Here is a 23442-nt window from a genome sequence, read left to right as displayed (position 1 = left end):
TCCTGAAGAGTGAATTTAGTAACTACAACCTCTATGAAGTTGCCCTTCGGTTTCGCTTGCTGAGGGAACATGGACACTGGGTATCTCCAGGTATATATAATCCTAACAATTTTTTCTTGTTATACATAGTTGGTTATGAAAAATTATGAAAGAAAAATCATGACGTGCAAATTTTTAACTGGCTAAGAAATTGAGTTATCAATATTAGATTGGTAACCTTATTTGTAAAATATTTCATAATATGGATGACATGTCTACAACAATAGAAGCTCCATTGACAATGTGGTCACGAGAACACCAACATTTATTTATCGATTTACAGATGTTTTCAATCGATTCAAAAGTGAAGATGGAAGCTTCATCAATGATATAACAAATGAACCCAGGACACTATTATGTCTATACAATGCATCTCATCTTCTAATTCATGGTGAGCCAGCACTCGAAGAAGCCATAACTTTTGCAAGGCGTTATCTTGAGTCATGTAGTGGTAGTTTAAAGACCCCACTAGCTCAACTAGTCCAACGTGCCCTTCACATACCAATGCCAAGGACAAATAAGAGGGTGGAAATGCTACATTATATCCTAGAGTACGAACAAGAGGAGCATAACCCGATTCTACTGGAGCTTGCCAAATTGGATTTCAACCTTCAGCAAAATGTTCACTTGAAGGAGCTCAAAGCTATTACCAGGTATGTTATATATCTTTCTCATATAAACAGAAGAGATAACCCAGTAATGATTCACGGGTGGTTGCCCTCGCATACTACATCTTCAAACAAACAAAAAACCAAAAGTCTAGTTACTACTACATTTCTAGTACTTAACGTCATTGAAATTAAGAGCTTACGTGGTTGCCTTTTTTGATCAATATGAGAATGCATATTCACTAATGGTTCATGATGCTTCAGTGTTTCATTAGTTTCTGTGCATTATAGGATAATGACATACATGGTGTAGTGATAGAGGAATGCACATGCTTTTAGTAATAATTGACCATTGTTCTTTTATCTCTTAATGGGGCTAGCGATGTTATATTCTATGTGGACTAAATATTTACTAGTTCAGATAACATTGCTTAATTAATTCACAGGTGGTGGAAACATTTTTCCGGATATATCGAGCTAAGCTTTATCCGCGATCGTGTGGTGGAGTACTATGACACAAAATTTGAGCTCACTCGAAGTATGATCACAAAGATGATTGTACTAATTACCACATTAGATGACATATATGACAACCATGCCACCCTAGAGGACAGTTGGAAGCTACATGAAGCAATACAAAGGTGAGATTGATTTAGCTCTACATTTTATCTCTCAAATTGTCAATGCATCTAATGTATATTCCACTAAGATAGCGATTCCATATCATATCAATATGTCCTTAGAATTACTCGCAACCACAGTCAATAAATATGTGCGCAACGTGATTTTTCCATGATGTTCAAAGTGATAAAGTAATTACGAACATGTATGTACTGGATAATAACTATTTTTAGTATTTAAGAAGAAGTAATTGAACACCCTGCATTGTCTTGACCATAAGAGTGCAATTCTAACAAGAAAAAAATGGTATACAAATAATGCTTCAAACCAGGAGCATATTACTATTCTTTGGATAATCACCCTGTCCAGAGGTGGACGAGCTGAATCCGATGGTGAACTATTGATTTTCCCGGTGCCCCCCACCCCCCTCCCCGCGCGCGGGCAGATCCACAGCTAAAATTCCATGTTGTTACGAATTTTTCATAAGTCTTAACATAATAGCACTCATTGGTACATACAAGTAATGAGCTAATGCTCACTACTATCTAGTTACAATTGCAATTTCAAATGAATATGTGATGCATGATTAGATTATTATTTTATTAAAACAAACATATATGTTGCCATAATAAGAGGTGGATGAAAGAAAATCTAAATGCAGTAACGAATGAGATATATTGCCTATAATGAAATCTTGATGTCATGTTACACTATTTCCCTCATGGAGCAAAGTGAAACTAGTGGTTCTTAATGTGTTGAAGAAAGACGAAGAGTACAGAAAAATAAAAGGCTAGGTTAACATACAAACAAAGAATTGTCAAACTACGATAACTTGTCTTAAGATTGTTTTTGTGAAATGGCCTTCAAGATGGGATAAGAGCGCCGCTTTTCTCCTGCCGGAGTATTTGAAGAATTTCTATATGGAGATGCTGAGGACATTTGAGAATATTGAGGCTGAAATGCCAGCCAATACGAACTACGATATAGCACACCTGAAAAAAGCGGTAAGTTCATGTACCCTTTTCTGTCTTGTAAAAAACAACATATCACTCTGTGTGTGTGTGTGTGTATGGTTGTGCATCTCTCTCTCTCTCTCTCATTAATTTTGGGATTACATCTCTTTGTTTGTGTGCAGGTCCAAAATAACGTGACTGGTTACCTGCAAGAAGCGAAATGGTCACACGGGAACCACAAGCCAAGCTTTGTAGATCAGGTCAAGTTGACTAGTCTGAACATTGGTGTGCCAACGATATGTGTGAGTATGATGTCTGGAATGAGTGATGCAATGATGAAGACAGCACTCAAATGGGCTGCTAGTGTCCCAGATGTCGTCATATCAGTCGGGAAGATTTCCCGTTTCATGAATGATATCGGTGCATTTGAGGTATATATATAATATTTCAAAATTATTTTTTGCATGCATGTTACTTGCTCCTTTCACACATGTAAGAAGCTCAAGTTCAAGCATGTTGAGATATAATTTTGACCAACAATTTGAGTGCTAAAATGTGATTTATTTGACAAAAAAAATCATAGTATGGATTATATTTCAAATTATTTTTCAGCACTGTCATTTTTTTGATGCTACCTTAACTTGATTGGTTTATTCTGTATAAATTTGTACACATCAAAATATGTGGGCACCTATGGAAAAAGGGGGCAGGGCTCAGTTACCAAGTTTGTACTATCATTGTGAGTGCATGCAAGATTATTAAATTGATACCAGTCGCGCCGCCATCTCCCTTGCCGCGACGTCTCACCACGCGCCGCCGCACCCCCTTCTCGGCCATGGCCTCCCCCGGTTCCACTGGTACTACCCGCAGCCGCCGCACCAGCCCGTTCGAAGGCCCCGATCCCGTCGTCATCCGCGACCTCAACCTCCTCACTCGGGTTCCCGTCGTCCTCGACCACCTCACCTCCACGTACTATGACTGGAAGATGTACTTCTCCCTCGTGTTCCGTGAGTACAATCTCCGGACATCGATAGCTCCTTGGACTCGCGCTTCATGGAGGACGATGAGGAGTGGACGTCCATCGATGCCACCCTTATCCGTTGGTTCTACACCACCATCTTGAAGGACCTCTTCCACACGGTGGTCTCCGCCGACGATGACGCTCACGCCGTTTGGACTAAGCTCAACAGCCTCTTCACTGACAACGCGCTCCAACGCAAGGTTTTCTTGCACGGCGAGTTTTTTTGGGTGCCAGCAGCTCGACTCGTGTGTTGACGATTATTGCATGTGCCTCAAGAAGCTTGTTGATGAGCTCCGTGACCTCGGCGAGAAGGTCTCCGATGAGCTTCTTCTCAGCACCCTCATTGCCATCCTGAACGAAGACTTCGGGAACGCCGCCTCCAACATCCCCCTCATCTCCAACCCGACCTTCCCCAAGATCGTCGCATACCTGAAGCTGGAGGAGCAGAGGATGCGGATGTCGCGCACCCGGGCCACCCACATGGCCCTCACCGCCGGTACCCGTGGCGGTGCGCCGCCCACCGCCCCGACTCCCCTGCCGCGGCCCACCCCGGGCCCCTTCCAGGCGCCGCCGCCGCCCGGGTTCCCCTACCTGGCACCGTCGCAGGCCCCCTCCCCCGCCCCCCGCCGAGCAGCAGCAGCGCCGGGGCGGGCGTCGCGGCCGAGGTGGCCGCAAGCAGCAGCAGCCGGCTGCCCACGACGGGGCGCCACGCCAGCCGCAGCATCAGCTCCCGCCGGCGCCCTGGCAGGCAGGCCAGAACCTCTGGACGGGGGTTGTGCACGCGTATTCCATGCCTATACCGCGCGCCCCCATCCCCGGCTCCTTTGGCGCCCGCCCGACCCCTCATTAGGCTCTGTACGCGGCTCCTCAGGCATACCAGCCCGTGCCTCTCTACGACCCCTCGGGCTATGGGCTGCCTCCGGCTGGTGGGTTTGTGGCGCCACCGCCTCAGCCGACGTCGTCAGCCCTGGCCCTCCCGCCGGCGCCTTGGAACCCCGAGCTCCTAGCGGCTCTCCACACCGCCCCCACGCTGCAGCAGTACACTAGCGGCGGCGACTAGTATATGGACACCGGAGCCACGGCCCACATGGCCGCCAACCCCGGTAACCTTCTTGCCGCTCACCCCGTTCACACCGCTGCTCGCATTACCACGGGTGACGGTTCTTCCATGCCCATTACTCATGTCGGCCATGCTGCTTTTCCTTCTAACTCCATGCCATTATATCTTTCTAATGTGATTGTTTCTCCTGACATCATGAAAAATCTTGTTTCCCTTCGTTCTCTTACATGTGAAAATCCTGTTACCGTTGAATTTGACATATTTGGCTTTTCTGTCAAGGATGCCCGTACCCGGATGGTGCTCCACCGATGTGACAACCCCAACGAGCTTTATCCGGTCCACTCATCTACCTCCTCCGTTGCTGCACCCATGGCGCTTTCCGCCGGAGTGGACCTTTGGCACGCTCGTCTTGGTCATCCCAACATCGCCACTCTTCGTCATATTCTTTGGAGTTTTTCATTCACGTGTAATAAGATCGACGATCACACTTGTCATGCTTGTCGTCTCGGCAAACATGTTCATCTTCCTTTTAGCACTTCCTCGCATGTCGCATCATACCCGTTTGAGTTAATTCATAGTGATGTTTGGACCTCTCCTGTTGCAAGTAGCACGGGCTATCTTTATTACCTTGTCAAACTTGATAATTTGTCACACTATGTGTGGACCTTCTCGTTGCGGCGAAAGTCGGACTCTATTGCCACTCTCACCGCTTTCTACTCCTATGTCTCCACGCAGTTTGGACGTCCCATTCATGCGTTGCAAACAGACAACGGGAAGGAGTTTGATAACCTTGTGATCCGCAACCTTCTCGCCACACACGGGACGATCTTTGGTCTCACTTGCCCGTACACTTCGCAACAAAACGGCGGCGCTGAGCGTGTGCTTCGCACTCTCAATGACTGTGTTCGCACCCTCCTCTTTCACGCCAACGTGCCCCACGTTTTTGGCCCGACACGTTCGCCACCGCATCACTACTCATTAACATTCGTCCTTGTCGCACTCGCGGGAATTTTGCACCTCATCACCTCTTTTTTGGCACGCCACCCTCCTATGCTGAGCTCCGCATCTTCGGTTGCCTGTGCTACCCCAGCATCGCTTCCACTGCTCCTCATAAGCTCGCACCTCGGTATGTGGCCTGCATCTTTCTCGGCTATCCCCCCAATTCCAAAGGCTACCAGTTCTATGATCCTATCTCACATCGGGTGGTCACTTCACGGCACGTTTACTTTGATGAGATGGTTTTTCCGTTTAGCAGGTACCTTCGGATGTTACGGCCTTGCCCACTCCCGGTGATGGCCGCCCACGTGCTTCTCTTTGACCGCCTCCCGACTTTGAGGGTGCCCCCCGCGCCACGGGTCGAGTCTCTCCCCGGTTGGATGCCCTAGGGGTTGCACCTCCCTCGGCGCCCGCGACGCCCCTCAAGTCCCCAGCCTCGACCACGCTGGCGGCCTCGCCCGCCGCCTCGCCTGCGGCCTCGCCCACGGCCGCTTCACCCACGGCGGCCTCCCCCGTCGCCTCGCCGGTGGCCTCGCCTGCGGCAGTCACGAAGGAGGCGGGTTCTTCTTCTTCATCGCCCGTCTCCACTCCGGACCCGCTGCCCCGCCCGATGACTCGCTCTCGGGCTAGCACCCTTCGCCCGAGCACGCGGTACCCCAACGATGAGTACCTTCTCGCTGCTTCCGTCTATGAGCCGTCTCTTCTCCCATCGTCAGCTCGAGCCGCCCTTTGGGATCCTCATTGGCTCGCTGCGATGCAGGAAGAGTTCGACGCACTCCAGCGGAACCGTACCTGGCAGCTCGTCCCTCGGCCGCCCCGGGCCAACATCATCACGGGCAAGTGAGTCTTTCGGCACAAGACTCGTTCGGACGGCACTCTCGAGCGCTATAAAGCTAGCTGGGTGGTTCGGGGCTTTCGGCAATGCACGGGCGTGTACTTCACCGACACATTTGCCCCGCTTGTTAAACCGGGCACGATCCGTGCCGTGCTCCAGCTAGTCGTGTACCGAGCTTGGCCTGTGCATCAGTTGGACGTGTCCAACGCCTTCTTGCACGGTCACCTGGCTGAGCAGGTGTTCCGTGAGCAGCCCACTGGCTTCGTCGACGCCACACATCCAGATCATGTGTGCTGGCTCTCCTGTTCCCTTTACAGGTTGAAGCAGGCACCTCGGGCCTGGTACCAGCGCATCGCCGCCTTCCTGCAGACGCTCGGACTTACATCGACTCGCGCTGATGTGTCCCTCTTCGTGTATCATCACGGAACTGGCACGACCTACTTGCTGCTGTACGTTGATGACATCATTCTGATGGCATCCACTCTTCACAATGAATTTGCCCTGAAGGACTTGGGTTCTCTGCATTACTTCCTTGGCATTGAGGTGGGTCGACGGCCAGATGGGTTCTTCCTGCATCAGCAGCGCTATGTCCATGAGCTTCTCGACCGAGCTGGCATGCTTAACTGCAAGCCCGCTCCCACGCCTGTCGACACCAAGGCCAAGGTTTCCGCTTTGGAGGGTTTGCCTGCATCTGATGCAGCCTTCTACCACTCCATTGTGGGCGCCTTGCAGTACTTGACCCTGACGCGCCCCGACTTGTAGTATGATGTTCAACGGGTCTGTCTTCACATGCATGCTCCGCGCGACTCTCACTGGACTCTGGTGAAGCGTATCCTCCGATACATACGCATCACACAGTCCTTGGGACTTACGCTAACGGCCTCCGACCCCACCGACCTCGTCGCCTACTCTGATGCGGACTGGGCTGGCTGCCCGGACACACGGCGCTCCATCTCGGGGTACTGTGTCTACCTTGGACCATCCCTGATCTCCTGGTCCTCCAAGAGACAGCCCACCATCTCCCGCTCGAGTGCCGAGGCTGAGTATCGAGCAATGGCTAACGCTGTTGCTGAATGCTCTTGGCTCCGTCAGCTGCTCCAGGAGTTGCTTTGTGATGTTCACAAGGCCACGCTCGTCTACTGCGACAACGTCTCAGCCAACCCGGTCCACCATCGTCGAACGAAGCATATTGAGCTCGATATACACTTTGTTCGTGAGCATGTGGCTCTTGGGCGCATCCGAGTCCTCCACGTCCCGACGGCGCAGCAGTTCGCCGACGTCATGACGAAAGGACTGCCTACTTCTGTCTTCGAAGAGTTCAGGTCCAGTCTTTGCATCTCCGGTGACGCTTCGACTGCAGGGGAGTGTTGAATATATGGTTTGTGCATGTATATTGTATAGTTTGGCCCACCTCCTAGTCATTGTATAGTTGAGGTTGTGGCCCACCTTGTACTTCATGTATACGTGCGCTTTGCACCGATCAATACATCGTGAAGCATTGCCAAAACATTCGTTTCCAACAAGTTGTACACGTCTATTAGTTTTTCCATTCCTCTAGCCTAACTTGACCGATCAGGTTACAGTTGCCCACGCAATATTCCAACCCGTAAGTTTTTTTTTGAGGGGCAACCGATAAGTTAAAAGGTGAAATAAAACAATTACATGTTGTAAAGTAAAGAAGGCTCAAACTTCATTTCTACCATTGCAAAAATGTGTAAAAGTCCGATGCATAAAGTCAACGTCACAAACGAATTTGAATGAGCTTCTATTGGTTTAGTCTATAGAAGTACACCGTGAGACAAATTATTTATTCCAATGTTCACCTGGGGGAGAGGCTCTCCACATGGATTTTCACTGAAAGTGGCCCAAAGCTGGGACTGAGGTATGAGAGGGTTGGTCGAGAGAGCCGATAGACGGTCACTAGACGAGGATTACATGTCGCCTATGAGCGAGCCAATTCTTCCATGTGTCCACATCTCCATTGATCTATGCAACTTTGGAGTGGACATGTGAGGTTGCTCTAATCTCTAAATCGAACTTTCTACGTACATTGATCCCGAACTTCTGGGACATGTCCAACGAGCCCGGATTGGGCTCAGCAGGGTTCACCCAGTCAAAGTGGTACAGAAGGTTTGCCAATGCAATCTCCACGGTTGATGTGCCAAACAACATACCAGGACACTGACGTCTCCCGGCCCCGAAAGGTGTGATCTCAAAATGTGTCCCCTTGTAATCTATGCTGCTCTCTTTGAACCTCTCTGGCTTAAATGTATCGGGGGCATCCCAATATCTGCAATCCCGACATATCGCGAATATATTAACCTGTACGTTGGTGCCTTCAGAAATTTTATATCCCATGATTTCACAGTCTTCTCTTGCCCTTCGGGGGAGTATAGGAGCGGGAGGGTGCAACCTCAAGACCTCCTTGATCACCATTCTCATGTAGTGGAGGTCACGAAGGTCATTGTTAGTTATGACAGATTGTTGCTGACCTACCACTTGTCGAACCTCTAGCTGTGCCTTTCTCATAGTTTCGGGATTATTTAAGAGCTCGGACATAGCCCACTCCAATGTTATTCCAGAGGTCTCAGTGCCACCCGCGAACAAGTCCTGTGAACAATTGTTGTGGGTTATACGATACGTACATATTTGGCTTCAATTATGAACAAAATATAGACAACACATACTATTTCAAACAAAGTGAGGAGTGGACACGGCAGATAACGATGAATCATCCAATAAATAGCTAGTGCTACTCATGGGGTTTATCCTCCTTATAAAAAACAAATAGAAATAGATAGAAGGTGTTGGTGACAATACTCACAAAGATGATGTCACCTATTGCCTCTAAAGTTAGAGGATACGACAAGGAGTCTTCCATGTGCAGCCTAAGCAACACGTCTAGCAAGTCCTCCTCGTCGTTGGAGCTGACTGCATCGCGCATGTCCTTACGTTGCTCAATGATGTCGGAGATGATGCGCTGGATTCGGCCATAGCTCCTCCTCATCCGTCGCTCACCGGAGCTCAGCAGCCACACTAGCCGCGACGATGGGAATAGGTCGACGAGCGAGAAGCCTCCCACCAACGCGGTGACTTCTTCCAATTCCCGGAGGTACTCACCTTGTTGTGCACACTTGCCTCCGAACACCGCCCATGCAATGACATCGTTCATCAGTGCCGATAACTTCTCTGTGAGGTTGACAATGGTGCTAGTCGAGGCGGTGATGGAACTAAGGAGGTTGCGGACTTCCTCGGACCTGATGCCCTCCATACGCCTTACCTGTGTTGAAACATATTACCCGCCTCTTTTCCTTAGATTTAGTATTGTCTTTGTTGTTGAATAAGTTACAAAATGCAATTCTAGCCTGCTTGGCGCTGAGGAGCTCCATGGTGCAGACCTTGCGCGCCTAGTGCCAGCGGTCGCCGTAGGGGGCAAAGATGATGCCCATGCCGCTGCCATAGCCAATGACGTCCAGCGTCACGCTGCGGGGCCGCGAGGCGAACATGAGGTCCTTACTCTTCATCACCACCTCCGCCATCTCGGTGCTCGATACCACCACTGTGGGGACCTCGCCCAGCTTGAGGAACATCAGTGGGCCATGCCGTCTAGACAACACCACCATGATGCGGTGCGGGAGGACACCGAAGACGTGGTGGAGGCTGCCGATGATCGGAAGGGTCCATGGGCCGGTAGGAAGCTGATGCCTGTTGTGGGTGGGACGAAGAAACCAAAGGAGGAGCACTATGGCTAAGGCAATGAATGATATGCTTGAAATTGTTACCTCCATGTCATGGAGCTGGGAGCTAGCTAGTAACCGGGAAGTTTAGTACTAACCAGTGAGTTTATACACGGATGTCATGGTACCATTCGTATTTATGGATCAGATATGCAGCACAAGACATGAGATTGGTTGGGATTTGGAAACCAAACTTACCTACTCACTACAGGAATCAGGTAATTTGCCATCTGTGAATCACAGACGGCAAAGACCTAAATACAGACGGCAAAGAGTTTGCCATCAGGATGCAGACGGCAAAGACAAGTCGGCAAAGAATACTTTGCCGTCAGCTTTTCATTAGATAAACGACAAAGACTTTGCCGTCAGCCATTCTCAGTATTTTGCCGTCTGCACAAATAATAACAGACGGCAAAGAAGGATCTTTGCTGTCAGCCTAAACGTGCTCTTTGCCATCAGCACAACTACTTCACAGATGGCAAAGTTTTTTTTAATTTTTTAAAAAATACGCTGCACGCATGAACATCAACAAGGCTTGAAGGACTAGAGCAAAATTGTGCTACAACATTCTTACGCAAGAAACTTACAGATCTGAACACCAACAGTTTCTTTATAGATCAAATTACAAAATTCTTCTACAACTTATTTACAGAGAAAGAGTGTTCGGTGCGTTGGCTGGGGCTGTCGGTGGCGCGAGCGGCGGCGGCCGGTAGCTCGAGACCGCATCGGGCGCAGTCCTTCTCTTCGTAGGAGGCGCGGGGCAGCCCCCGTCGGCAGCCGGCACGGTCCTTCTCTTCGTAGGAGGAGCGGGGCAGCCCCAGTCGGCAGCTGTGCGGGCCATGGAGCTGCTCGGCGTGCTGCACCAGTTGGGGGCGAACGGCAGCAACCCTTCTCCTCCATCGATGCTCCTTGCGACAGTCGGTGGCGCAAGCGGCGAACGGTGAACCGAGCGGCGACGGCGACGGCCGGTGTCCCGAACGCCCAAACGGCGGAGGCGGCTGATGGCTCGAGCAGTGATGGCGGTCGGTGGCGCTGGCGGCGGCCGATGGCTCGAGCGGCGGTGGCGCGAGCGGTGACAGGTGGCCCGGGCGGCCGCGACGGCCGGCGGCCTGAGCGACGGAGGAGGCTGGTGACCCGAGAGGCGGCGGCCGGTGGCGCGAGCGGGAAGGGAGAAGAGAGGGGCAGGGACGCGGGCAGCGGCCGGTGGCCTGAGTGGCGGCGGCCAGCGAGATCGAATCCCGGCAATGGAGTCAACTACGATGCGGGGCAAATGTATTCGGGAGAGAAAAAGAGAGATGCGAGAGACAGGTCGTGGGAGTGGAATCCGGTGGATAAGGTTGATGGGCTCCGGGTAGTTGGGGTGGGGCCCGACAACGTGAAGGGACGGGAGAGGGAGAGTGGTGGGCATGGGCTATGCATCTACGGTGGATGTTGCTGCCAAGTCATCGATCCGTGGGATTGATCCGCGAGCTGTGCTTTCTCTTTGCCGTCTGCGTTTTTGTTTGCAGACGGCAAAGTACTCACTTTGTCGTCTGTAAAAAGGTAGACGGCAAAGACTATGCCATCTGTGTTTTTTTCCACAGACGGCAAAATGAGCTCTTTGCCGTCTGCAAATAGAAAACACAGACATCAAAGATACTTTGCCGTTTGTCATTTTTTTACAAACGGCGAATTAGTCTTTGTCGTTAGTCATTCTTTGCCGTCAGCACCTGTTGGCAAAATTTGTCTTTGCCGTCTGTCCCGACAAAATGCTGACGGCAAAGTCCAGTACCGACGGCAAATCTCCTGTTTCCTGTAGTGACTACACTTGAGGAGATGTATGCAAAACAACGGTGTATTTGGTTTAGGTATAAGAACTTTCATGAAAAATTCTATTCCATTCACTAAACAGTACAGTGTGACATGCAGTGGTTGAGGACAGCTTTATGGCAAAAAAAATTAATCAAAAGGACAAAAGTGCTGAGCATGAGGCAAATGGATGCCTTAGAAAAATAACATGAGGCAAATTCGTTGCTTTTTCGTAACTGCTAGCTGGATGCCGGATGAGATCGCCTCGATCAGCACAACTTAATACTCAAAATATTTGATGTATTAAGCCAGATGAGCACATGATGTCCACTAGTGCACTAAAGGCATTATCTGCACATCTATTCTGTGTTGTTACCACGGCCTTCTCCTTCTTTCACCGGAGCTTAACCTCGCTCGCTCTCTCTCTGCACTCGCCTTGCGCTCGAGGAAGAAGACTGGAGGATGAAGAAGGACACATAGACACAAGAAATTTTCCCGGCCGGCGCATGAACGCCGCCGTGGGCGCACGAACGCCCCAATCTTTGCTTTGTATTCACAGGCTACATGCTCGGCAACTCCCTGGTACAAACACACTCGTGGCCGGGCCTTTTGTAGTTCTACAGCAACGCAGCTCCCACATTACGTGAGCGCACGTATGCACTCACCGTGGCTGCTTGCAATAGAACCACTAACTACCTCCTGCATGCATGCGCTAACAACCACGCCTAGCAGCCACCAAGTTCGGCCGGGCTAGCTACCTTCGGCTCTCACGCCTACCCAGCGACACACACGCATGCCACGAGCACACACAATGCATGCACGCACATGAATGCATGGCTTATTCCTAACATTCTCCTCCTAAGCCATGATCTCGCCGTCGCCGGAGTTGTTGCAGCTCCTATCATTGTCGTCGTCATGGCCGTGACCCAGCTCGCGGATCCGACCCGGCGCATCGACGCCGGTCGCACCGCCATGGACCCGATCTGTCGCACTGACGCCGGTCGCACCGTGCTCCGTCACGACCCCGGCGACATACGTCGAGCTCCTTCTCCGCAGGCGACACACGCCTGGCGTCTATTGGCGCCCCGCACGTCCCGCACGCACCCGACGCGCCCAATGAGCCCGACCACACCAGTGCGTCCTGCACGTCCCGCACGCACTCGACGCGCACGACGAGCCCGACTGCACCAGACGCGCGCGCGCACCGCCTCACTACAAGAAATATGTCAACTTGTGACCAGCACTATTGGTCACTGAATGGTCACTGTTTTTAATTTATGACCTTTTTGTGACCAAACACATAAGGTCAAAAGCTGGCGGTCGTAAACTGACTATAGCGACCTTTCTTCTGGAATGGCCGTAGACGTTTATGACCAAAATACGTCTACTTTGGCGTTTTGGTCACTAGCAACCTTCCCAGGCCACGTAGGCATCCAGCGTGGCAAGCTAATGTGGCACAAGATTCAGCCCGGTCCAATTCGGTTTTCTACAAGGGCCGAGCCCATTAATTCAGCCTTTTATTATTTTTTCCTTGTTAATTCTAGTCGGCTTCATGGGCCAAGCCCAACATTGTAGCCTTTTTTATTGTTGGCCCGTGGCCTTTTATTATTTATTGCTTTTCTATTTTCAGCCATTATATATTCAAGCTGGTCCCACTAGTCAGATGGGTCCCACTTGTCATGACCATCTCTCAAGTTGGTCCCACATGTCAGAAATGTACAAAATTGACAGATTATTTTCATAAGTGGACCCATTGGTCAAGTTTCCATTTCACAAGTTTTCAGATCACATACATAATCAAAAAGAACACATAAATTTCATCAAATATACCACTAAATAAATCTATTACAATCTTTACAACACATATATGCTACAATATGCTACTCTTCACTAAGTAGAACTTGACGGCTTCACACTTCACGGCTTCACACTTGCTTCACACTTCACACTTGAGCATCTGTAAAAGAGGAACAACCACAAATTTAAATCTCAATTGCAGTATAGGCCATATGCAGAAGCAGTTCAAAGTTGAAACAACATTAATTAAACACACGCGCACAGAAACACATGAGTCAAAATGCAGTATAGGACCAGGACAAGAAAATTCCTGTTATCAAATCAACACACAACTTGTAGCAAAACAGCAACATAATACATTATAATGAGAGTAAGCTTGAATCAAACATCATAGAAACATGTGGATATCTCATGTGAGCATCATGCTGTGGTTTTATTAAACAATGATACAGCAACAGAATACAATATCTTCAATCCAAATTATGGTACTTGTAGCAGCACAATTTGAAACAACAACTACACAATACATTATAACGATAGTAAGGTTGAATCAAACAGAAAAGGGAACAATTTCGAGTTTAAAAGTTAATGCAAATTGATTTTCCAGTAGCAAACATTGACAGATTGCTGCTAGTGCATACTAGTATGATTCACACCAGAGCAACCATCCAATTCGATGAGCACATAAAAGTATACTTGAGATATAGGTATGCAGCAAGAACAGCATGCAATGCAATGATAGTATGAGAGCACTGTAGCTCTGGAAGTAAAAAGAACATAATGCAGCGATGTGCAAGTCACTGAACTTCATAGCAATAACCTGCCACAGCTCATCGCTTATGTACTTCAAGCTGTCAAAAGCATAGAGAGCCTCTCCGTTGGCCTTGTTGATGAGTTGCCGTGGCAGGGTAGCCTTCCTAATCCTTGACCCTTGTGATGTACTTCATGTCCAGTGCTGCATCATATGTGTATATTCAAATCAATCAACTACTTGATTAGGGGGAAAAATAGTACGTACATAAAAATTCCCTTGAGCAAAAGCCAAACAGGATTATTGCTTTTTCCCAATTAGAAAAGGACAAGGCAGAACAAGATAGAACAAAGAATAACAAAAGTAACAGGTATTTAGCGAATAGCGGTCTCAAGGTGTTCTTGTGACATGTGGTTGCCAAATATGGAGTCGTACTATACTCATGGACATTAAGATTAATAATCTACAATAGTAAGTGTTTTTTCAGCATGACAGTTGCTTAGTTATTCATGAACTTGTAAGTGTTTATCACCAACTCTCCTCAAACTAAATTTACATTGAACAAGAAAGGAATCAGTATCATATCACCACCTCTGCTACAGTCATAGTGCCCTCCACATGTTTATGTAATAAATTTACACTGAACAAGAAAGGAATCAGTATCATATCTCTCAATTCAGTGCTGCACATCTAGCAAGAATAGATCAATGCACATACCTAATAAGAAAACATCACAAAAAATTAAGACCGCAAGACCATTTTCTCGCACCCAGAAGCGAGGATTTTCTCACAACAACCAGAAGCGTCGCTACAACGACAGTAAGTGCTGCCCAATTAAACTGGGACACCTAGATTTTGGGCACGCAAAATTTCGGACTTATCAGCAGCATCACATGACATCAACATGGACATGATACGACATGGGGACGCATTAACTAAAGACAATAAACAGAAAATACAACGAAGAGAGTGCCTCTCTCTTATCAGCAGCATCTCATGATGCAACTCACATACTGAACTAGCAACTTAATTGTTCAATTTACTCCACCATGGCAAAAAAACATGTTATAGTTTCCGAATTCATAACATACGCATGACAGTTGCGACTTGCAATAAGTAAAAGTATTTTCTTCTACAACTGCGTGTAAAAACATAGGATGATGTGTTGTAAAACAGTCCCTAATCACCATGTCGATGTCCACCTTGTACACGGGTATCTTGGGGTACTGCCTGCTCATCTTCTCGATCACAGGTGCCATCGCCCGACCTGCAACACCAAACAACAGAACAGTAGCTCTCTCCAGTCACACACTGAAAGACCAATTCATGGCACGGAGACGGTACTTACACGACCCACACCAGACTGCCGTGTATTACAAGACGGCGGGGAGCTTCTCCACTGCAAAAGGCAACACACGTGAGAGGGAAACTTGCGCACGCATAGTACTGTCAACAACAGTGTGAAGAATCGGTAGAAAAGCTAGGGCGAGAAGGGAGGGGATCGACGCTGCACCTTGCACCTTGGCATGGATGTCCTCGAAGGTGTCCGCGGAGCCGACGACCACCATGCTGGAATCGCCTGCGTGAGCCAGGAAACGAGCTATCCATCAGCCAACGACGACCACCAGTGCCGGCCCAGGGCCACGGGGAAGCGAAGGATCGGCAGGAGGAGGAGGCGGTTCAGACGTACCTGTGGACGATGACGAGAAGAGGCGTGTCTGGGAGGAGGAGGAGGAGGGGCGGGTGAGCTGCTACGGGAGGACGAAGTTGGGCGGGTGGCCTAAGGGAGGATGACCGCCGGGCGTCGAGGGAACGGAGCCATCACCATGGAGGGCGTCGAGGGGAGGGAGGAGGGAGGGACCCCCATCACCATGGCTGCCAAATCCCTCCCTCCGGATCGAGGCTGTGTCTGCCAGATCGGCGTGGGCAAGGCCGCCAATCCGCCTAGCCTACTCGAGGAGGTGGTGGCCGTCGACGGTGGGGATGGGGGCGACGGCGGCGGCGGCGTCCATCTCCGCCTGGATCACACGCGTGGGGGCGCAAGGAGGGGAGGGGAATTGGCGGAGGGATCCGAAGTTGGGTGGCGCGAGCGGGTGGAGGGATCTGACGTCGTGGCTGCGGCAGGGGACGGGGCAGCGGCCGAGGATGGGGGCGCGGGCTGGATCTGGATCGGGGAGAAAGGGAAAGAGAGAGGCGGCAGAGAGGGGGAGAGAGAGGCGGGCGCGGGCTGCTAGGGTTAGGATTAGGCTGCTGAGAGGCGGACGGTTCGGATCGGCTACAAGGGACGGTTCAGATCGGCTAAGGGGGGTGATCCGTGGGATGAGCCCTGATTGGCTCAGAAAATTTATGGTTTAAAATAGTTTCTAAGTACTAAAACTATGGTTGTTTTGTGAAGCAGCTATCAAAAATATTTTTCAAAATGGCACAACTAAATTTTTCTTTGAAGTTAGACCACATTTTTGGATGATCGCCAATTTGCATGCATTTTTATCTTTCTAGCTATTTTTAATCATTTTTCGAGTGCCCAAAATAAGTTTTTTTGTGAAGGACCTATAATATATTTGTTGCAAAATTGTACCAAATAAATTTTCTAAAATATTAGGACATATTTAATGCACAATTGACAAAATGGTTGGGTGTAAAAAGTTTTGATCCACCTCTGGTGAAAAAGACAAATTTCCGCCGATTCAGTTGGAAATGGGTCAAATTTGAACTGCAGCTGCCTTATAGTTTGCTCTTTATTTTTCCCAAAAATAATTTCTAGGTACATAAGTACCTATTTAATCAGAGAAACACCAAAAAATTCCAAGATTCAACCACTAGATAGGAACGGTCAAGCTCGCCGTTTTGACCGCATTTTGAAATGGGCATAAAAAATTCAAAAGAAATAAAAAAAATTGAAAAACCTTCGCATTGTGTTACTATATGTGACCAAGTTTTCAGGAAAAATAATAAACTTGTAATACGGTAATTATTTTAAAAAAGTGTTCTCAGAAATGAGCTATCAAGTGTGAAGATTCATGGCTTTCAAGTCAAATGATCAATCTTATGGCCACATTCATGGCATAGTTTGTTCAAATGATCTCATATTGTGCACAAGGGTGCATCTTGGAATTCCAAACAATGTTGCCTAAGGGAGTTTTCATTTTCTTTGCACGGAAAATTCATTTTCCATTTTCCGACTGCCCAAAATGAGTTTCTTTTGTGAAGGACCTACCATATATTTATTGCAAAATTGAACCTAATCAATTTCATAAAATACCAGGCCATATTTAATGCACAATTGACAAAATGGTTGGGTGTCAATTTTTTTGATCCACCTCTGGTGAAAAAGAGAAATTTCCACCGATTTAGTTGGAAACGGGTCAAATTTGAACTGCAGCTGCCTTATAGTTTGCTCTTTATTTTTTCCAAAAATCATTTATAGGTACATAAGTACCTATTTAATCAGAGAAACACCAAAAAAATTCCAATATTCAACCACTAGATAGGAACGGTCAAGCCCGCCGTTTTGACCGCATTTTGAAACGGGCATAAAAAATTCAAAAAAATCAAAAAATTGGAAAACCTTCGCATTGTGTCATTGTATGTGACCAAGTTTCCAGGAAAAAAAATAAACTTGTAATACGGTAATTATTTTAAAAAAGTGTTCTCAGAAATGAGCTATCAAGTGTGAAGATTCACGGCTTTCAAGCCAAATGATCAATCTTATGGCCACATTCATGGCATAGTTTGTTCAAATGATCTCATATTGTGCACAAGGGTGCATCTTGGAATTCCAAACAATGTTGCCTAAGGGAGTTTTCATTTTCTTTGCACGGAAAATTCATTTTCCATTTTTCGAGTGCCCGAAATGAGTTTTTTTTGTGAAGGACCTACCATATATTTGTTGCAAAATTGGACCTAATCAATTTTATAAAATACTAGGCCATATTTAATGAACAATTGAAAAAATGGTTGGCTGTCAAATTTTTTGATCCACCTCTGGTGAAGAAAACAAATTCCCATCGATTTAGCTGGAAGCGGGTCAAATTTGAACTGCAGCTGCCTCATAGTTTGCTCTTTTTTTTTCCAAAAATCATTTCTAGGTAAATAAGTATCTATTTAATCAGAAATACATGGTTTGATGGCGAGACATTGAGGTTTGGATGGTGGCCGAGGGCCCCAACTCTAGAGCGCGTAAGCTCGCATGCCCGCCGCGTGGTCACCGCGTGACCGTGGCGTTGCCATGTGTTCTGGGCGGCCTAGGCATGTCTAGTGGGTTGGGCACTCCCCAGGTAGGTGCTAGGAAGAAAATCACAACATAAGGTTCTTACGAGGAGACCGATCGATGCTCAAACATGAATAAGCAACCAAGTGTTTGATTTGCGGTACGGGAAATGCACATGGCTAATGGGCGTGAGTTTCGGCTGAGGATGATCAGTTACTAAGAAGACCGTCTTCACAAATTTTCACCTCAAAAGGAGGAGCCTAGGTGGTACTTGCTTTGCAAAGTACCACACTGGACATAAATACGAATGTTGAAGCTGGGCTCAAAATAATGAATGGATTGAACTGGCATTTGGTGGAGGATGGTTATTTGGGCATAGGAAAGCACTGTAGAAAATGGATACCATTTGGAGATGCCAAAATGGTACTTCCTTCACAAAGTGCTGCTTTGAACGGGATAGGAAAATGAATATTTTTGAGTTATTTTTGAACTAGGCAAGGAAGGTTTTTGACATATTTGATGAAGATATGATCCAAACAATTTATGAGATTTTTTTGGGAATTTTTGGAATAACAGAAATATAGGTTGCTACATAACCTAGGGCAAAAATTGACACATGGACAGGCAAAACTGATAAGATGGCGCCTAGTCATCACAACCCACCACAATCTACAAGGCTATGACCATCTATATTAGTCGTTAACAACTAGAAATAAGGCAGCGGAACTGCACTGTTTGCTTTCTGACCATTTCGTGTAAGGAAATTACGACCTTTCTGACCAAAATGGTCGCAATGGTTTAGGGTTTGGAGCCCCCCGAACAGCTTTTGACCAATTGGTCTCAAATGGTCATAGATCTACGACCAATTCTTCCAGGGTCACTGACAGAAGGTCACTAGTTGACACATTTCTTGTAGTGCCTCCGCGTCCGCCATGGCCACCCTACACCACGGTCCCGCTGCGTCTGACATGCCCGGCGCGCGCCCATACACGCGCCTAACGCATCCAACATGAGCGCTCCGGCTCCGTGCCACACGCCTCCACGCGTTGTCGTCGTCGTTGAAGCCGCCACCACACAGGTCCTCCGCGGCCTCCTCACCGTGTCGCCGCAGCCACCGTGGCCTCCTCGCCACGCTGTGCTCCTCCATAGGCCGACACACAGACCGGAGCATCGCGCAGCCGCCGGCGAACTCCGCCACCGCCGGCACGCCTCCGACAAGAAGAACGACGCCCAAGATGAACCAGCTCTGATACCAGTTATTGTTACCGTGGCCTTCTCCTTCTCTCATCGGAGCTCAACCTCGCTCGCTCTCTCTCTGCACTCGCCTTGCGCTAGAGGAAGAAGAAGACTAGAGGAGGAAGAAGGACACATAGACACAAGAAATTTTCTCGGCCGGCGCACGAATGCCGCCGTGGGCGTACGAACGCCCCAATCTTTTCTTTGTATTCATAGGCTACATGCTCGGCAACTCCCTGGTGCAAACACACTCGTGGCCGGGTCTTTTGTAGTCCTACGGTAGCGCAGCTCCCACGTTACCTGAGCGCACGTACGCACTCACCGTGGCTGCTTGCAACAGAACCGCTAACTGCCTCCTGCATGCATGCGCTAACAACCACGCCTAGCAGCCACCAAGTTCGTCCTGGCTAGCTACCTCCGGCTCTCACGCCTACCCAGCGACACACACGCATGCCACGAGCACACACAACGCACGCATGCACATGAACGCACGCTTATTCCTAACATTCTGCTCTTTTGTATAATCGCTTTTGCATTAAAGGCACAACACAATTTAAAAAAAATGGAGTTTCGTTATCAGCTTGTTCGATGTTCACTGTTTTATTATATTTCATTTTTACTTCAACTAGCTGGGCGGCCCTCGTGCGAGGGCAGCATATTTAGTGTGTCAAAACTGTTTGAATGATAAACCCATTTTTTTCATACTATGCTATTACAAATGATATATTTTAAATGCACCGCAAATGTCATGATAAAAGTATATACATGAAAGAGGATATTTTGCATGAAAATGTAAGCTGAACTCCAATCAAAGATACTAGTCTTGTCAAACAATATGTGCCATTGGTGGATCACAACATAAGGTTCGTTGAAGTGCTTATTCTGCAGTAATTGCGTGATTTAAATAGCACGCAAGGCCACATGCTTCCTAGGAAGACCATAAAACTGTTTGTGATGAGGAAGAAAATAAAGCAATGGAATTGTTTCTTCCGGATCAATTAAGATCTTCACGTACTTCAACGCGAGTCTGTGGCCTCTACGAAGAAGAAAAGTTCACTCTTACAGAAATTTGAAGACTCGAAAGATCCTCAAAGGCAAAGCATAGAAGGAGCTTGAGGTTTGTTGCTTTATCCTCAAAGAGGATGGTGTCGTTCACATACTGTAGAATGGATAAACCATCTACTACTAAATGACGAATTACACCACTAATTTGTCCAATCGCTTTTACGAGTTCAACGAGTATAGCGAGCATATCCGCTATGATATTGAACATGCCCACCGGTGAGGTCTGGATGCTGGCAAGTTGTGTATTAGCTACCAGCCAAGAACTGAAGCAAGACTGTTCGTTCATCGATCAATTGGTTCCGTTATTCTGTTAAGCACCCCGTACATGTTCCATGAGGATGTTCTGCTTGTCGAGGCTGTGCTTATCTACTGGGAAAACAACTTTGAGCCGGTTGGGTCACTTCCACATAATAGCAACATGTCACATGTAGATAGTCACATACAATATGGAGGAATCACCAGGTCTTTATGCTTTTATACCGTGTCTCATGCAACAGGAGTAATAAATGGTGGTACATTGGTTGTTTTTCATATTTTTTTTTAGAAATTTTGATGCATGCAAGCCTTTATTATTCGGCTATAATGTGGTTAGGGGCAGTGCAAAACTGCCCTAGTGGTTGGCAAGTACGTTTACATACAATAGGAGTATTATATTTCTCTCTTCTTCAACTTAACAATGAGCCCGTTTTCCATTTCCAGTATAATGGACGGCTTGGGCTGGATGCTCTGCCCTTCCACCAGATTCACATCGAAGTTCCACACCGTTGTAGCAATGACAGTCTTCATTTGCATAATTGCAATGTCCTTGCCGAGGCACATTCTCAGGCCTGAGTTGAATGCCAAGAACTTGTGAGATGGTATGTATCGCAGGTTGTTGCCATCATCCGAGAGCCACCTATGTGGGTTATAGTCGAGGCAGTCTTTACCCCACACAGCCTCCATTCTCCCCATGGAGTGGACAGAAATAAAAATGGTGTCACCGGCATGCACCTCATGGCCACTCGGCATGATGTCATCTACGGCCACCGTCTTGCGCAAGACAGGCGCTGGTGGGTACAGCCTGAGAGTCTCGTACAAGGTGGCTGTCAAATATACTAGAGATTTGGTCTCGTCTGGCTCAAAGATCACCGGGGTACACACGCCTACCGCTACTTTGCGTGATGCAATGGGTGAAAGTTCGTTGCGGATGATTGACACGATGTTAGGGTTTTGGGCAAGGTTGTAGAAGATCCATGTTAGGGTTGTGGCAATTGTGTCCCTCGCAGCGAGCATGTAGCTAATGATCACCGCATGGAGCAAGTCAACATTAGCGTAGTCTGGGTCTTCGAGGAAGGAAGAAATAATATCCACACTCTCTTGTTCCTTGCCATGTCCAAAACGACATGAGGTGATCTTCCTCTTCTCCATCATCTCCCGGACGAGCTCTCGTAGCACCATGCGTGCCGTGTCAAGCTTTCTCTCAGGGCCGATATTTAGCCACCTCATCGACTTCCAACAAGATGCTGGCATCATGAGCCTAAAAAATCCCACCTCCATCACCGTGTCAAGGGCAACCGCTGCGTCCATGGGTGGCATGTCCAAGGATAGGAGCCCTGGATCCACACTGAAGAGAGGCGTAGCAGCCAGGTCAAACATAAGCCTCGACATCAATTCTTGCATGTCGAATGAAGTGCCGGTGATCGCCATGCGGGTGAACAATGGGAGGAGGTTGTTCTCCACCTTGCCACAGAGGTAGGCTGCCATACTGGCAACGATCCGCGGGCTGCTGAGCATGCTCTTGGCTTTCGCACGTTGTCGGCGGCACGGCTCACCGTCGATGGTGAAGAGGCTGCCACCCATGATTTCAAAGATATCGGCGAATTCCGTGCCCTTGGGGAAGTTGGCATGGTTTGTCGTGAAGATGTGTCGGGCGTTCGCAGGGTCACATGTGATGAAGAAGCGCATCCCAGTGCCAGGTGGTCCATGCGCCCTGAAGTTGTGGCCTGATCTTGCGAGGACCAGGGTGAAATAGTCATAGAGGTTGTGGAGGTTGGCCATGAAGGAAGGGAACATGTGCAGTATTGGCCAGTTTGTGGGAAGCACGGCTGGGTTCTTTGATCTACAACTAGCCCTGAGATACAAGCAAACTGGAACAAGTAGAACGAGGAATGTGGAGATGAGCATAATTGACATTGTTATCAGCAGTGTGAGATATGCTACTACTTGAGATTTATTCATCAATTAGCATGGCTATGGCTCCATATATAGACGCCTTCCCTCCATCATAGTGATACTACCTCAGTCCATTGGTACTATACTTGCTAGTATTCTCAGTTAGTGTCAACATAACTCCACTTCATTGGGCTCAAAAGCAGGTGATAGTTGGCAGATTTGGCGATAAGTATGTGAAGTTCAGTACTTGATAACTTTCATTCAAAATTGGATCGCTCCTTACTTAGCTCATCGGGCTATACTTTAGTGTACTTGATCAGTGTCAACATAACTACATAACTACACTTCATTGGGCTCAAAAGCAGGTGACAATTGGCAGATTTGGGGATCAAGTACACTCTTTGATCCCATCGCAAAGAAAAAGTATTCTTGATCCCATCGCCATGTACGCCATTGTCAACATGCAGGGTCATCGTCTTGCGAGGAGGATTCATAGCAGCAGTACCGTACGTGTGGCAGCTGGCTGGCTCAAGTAATATGCAGCACACGTACGTACGGCAGGAGATGGAAGAGA

At 48.0% G+C, this 23442-nt stretch overlaps 1 protein-coding gene and 1 pseudogene across 1 annotated transcript; both read right to left on the bottom strand.

Moving 5' to 3' along the window:
- Positions 1-8119: 8119 nt before the first annotated feature.
- On the bottom strand, positions 8120-9921 carry LOC119366747 (annotated as a pseudogene).
- Positions 9922-21365: 11444 nt separating this feature from the next.
- On the bottom strand, positions 21366-22889 carry LOC119366746 (noroxomaritidine synthase 1-like). Its single transcript, XM_037632474.1, has one exon. It carries the CDS (start codon positions 22887-22889, stop codon positions 21366-21368), a length of 1524 nt encoding a protein of 507 aa, XP_037488371.1.
- Between the last annotated feature and the right edge of the window lie 553 nt (positions 22890-23442).

This window comes from Triticum dicoccoides, chromosome 2B, assembly GCF_002162155.2.
Source record: "Triticum dicoccoides isolate Atlit2015 ecotype Zavitan chromosome 2B, WEW_v2.0, whole genome shotgun sequence".
NCBI lineage: Eukaryota > Viridiplantae > Streptophyta > Magnoliopsida > Poales > Poaceae > Triticum > Triticum dicoccoides.
Note: the sequence above shows the minus strand (reverse complement) of the source record. Positions and strands in the feature narration are given on the sequence as shown.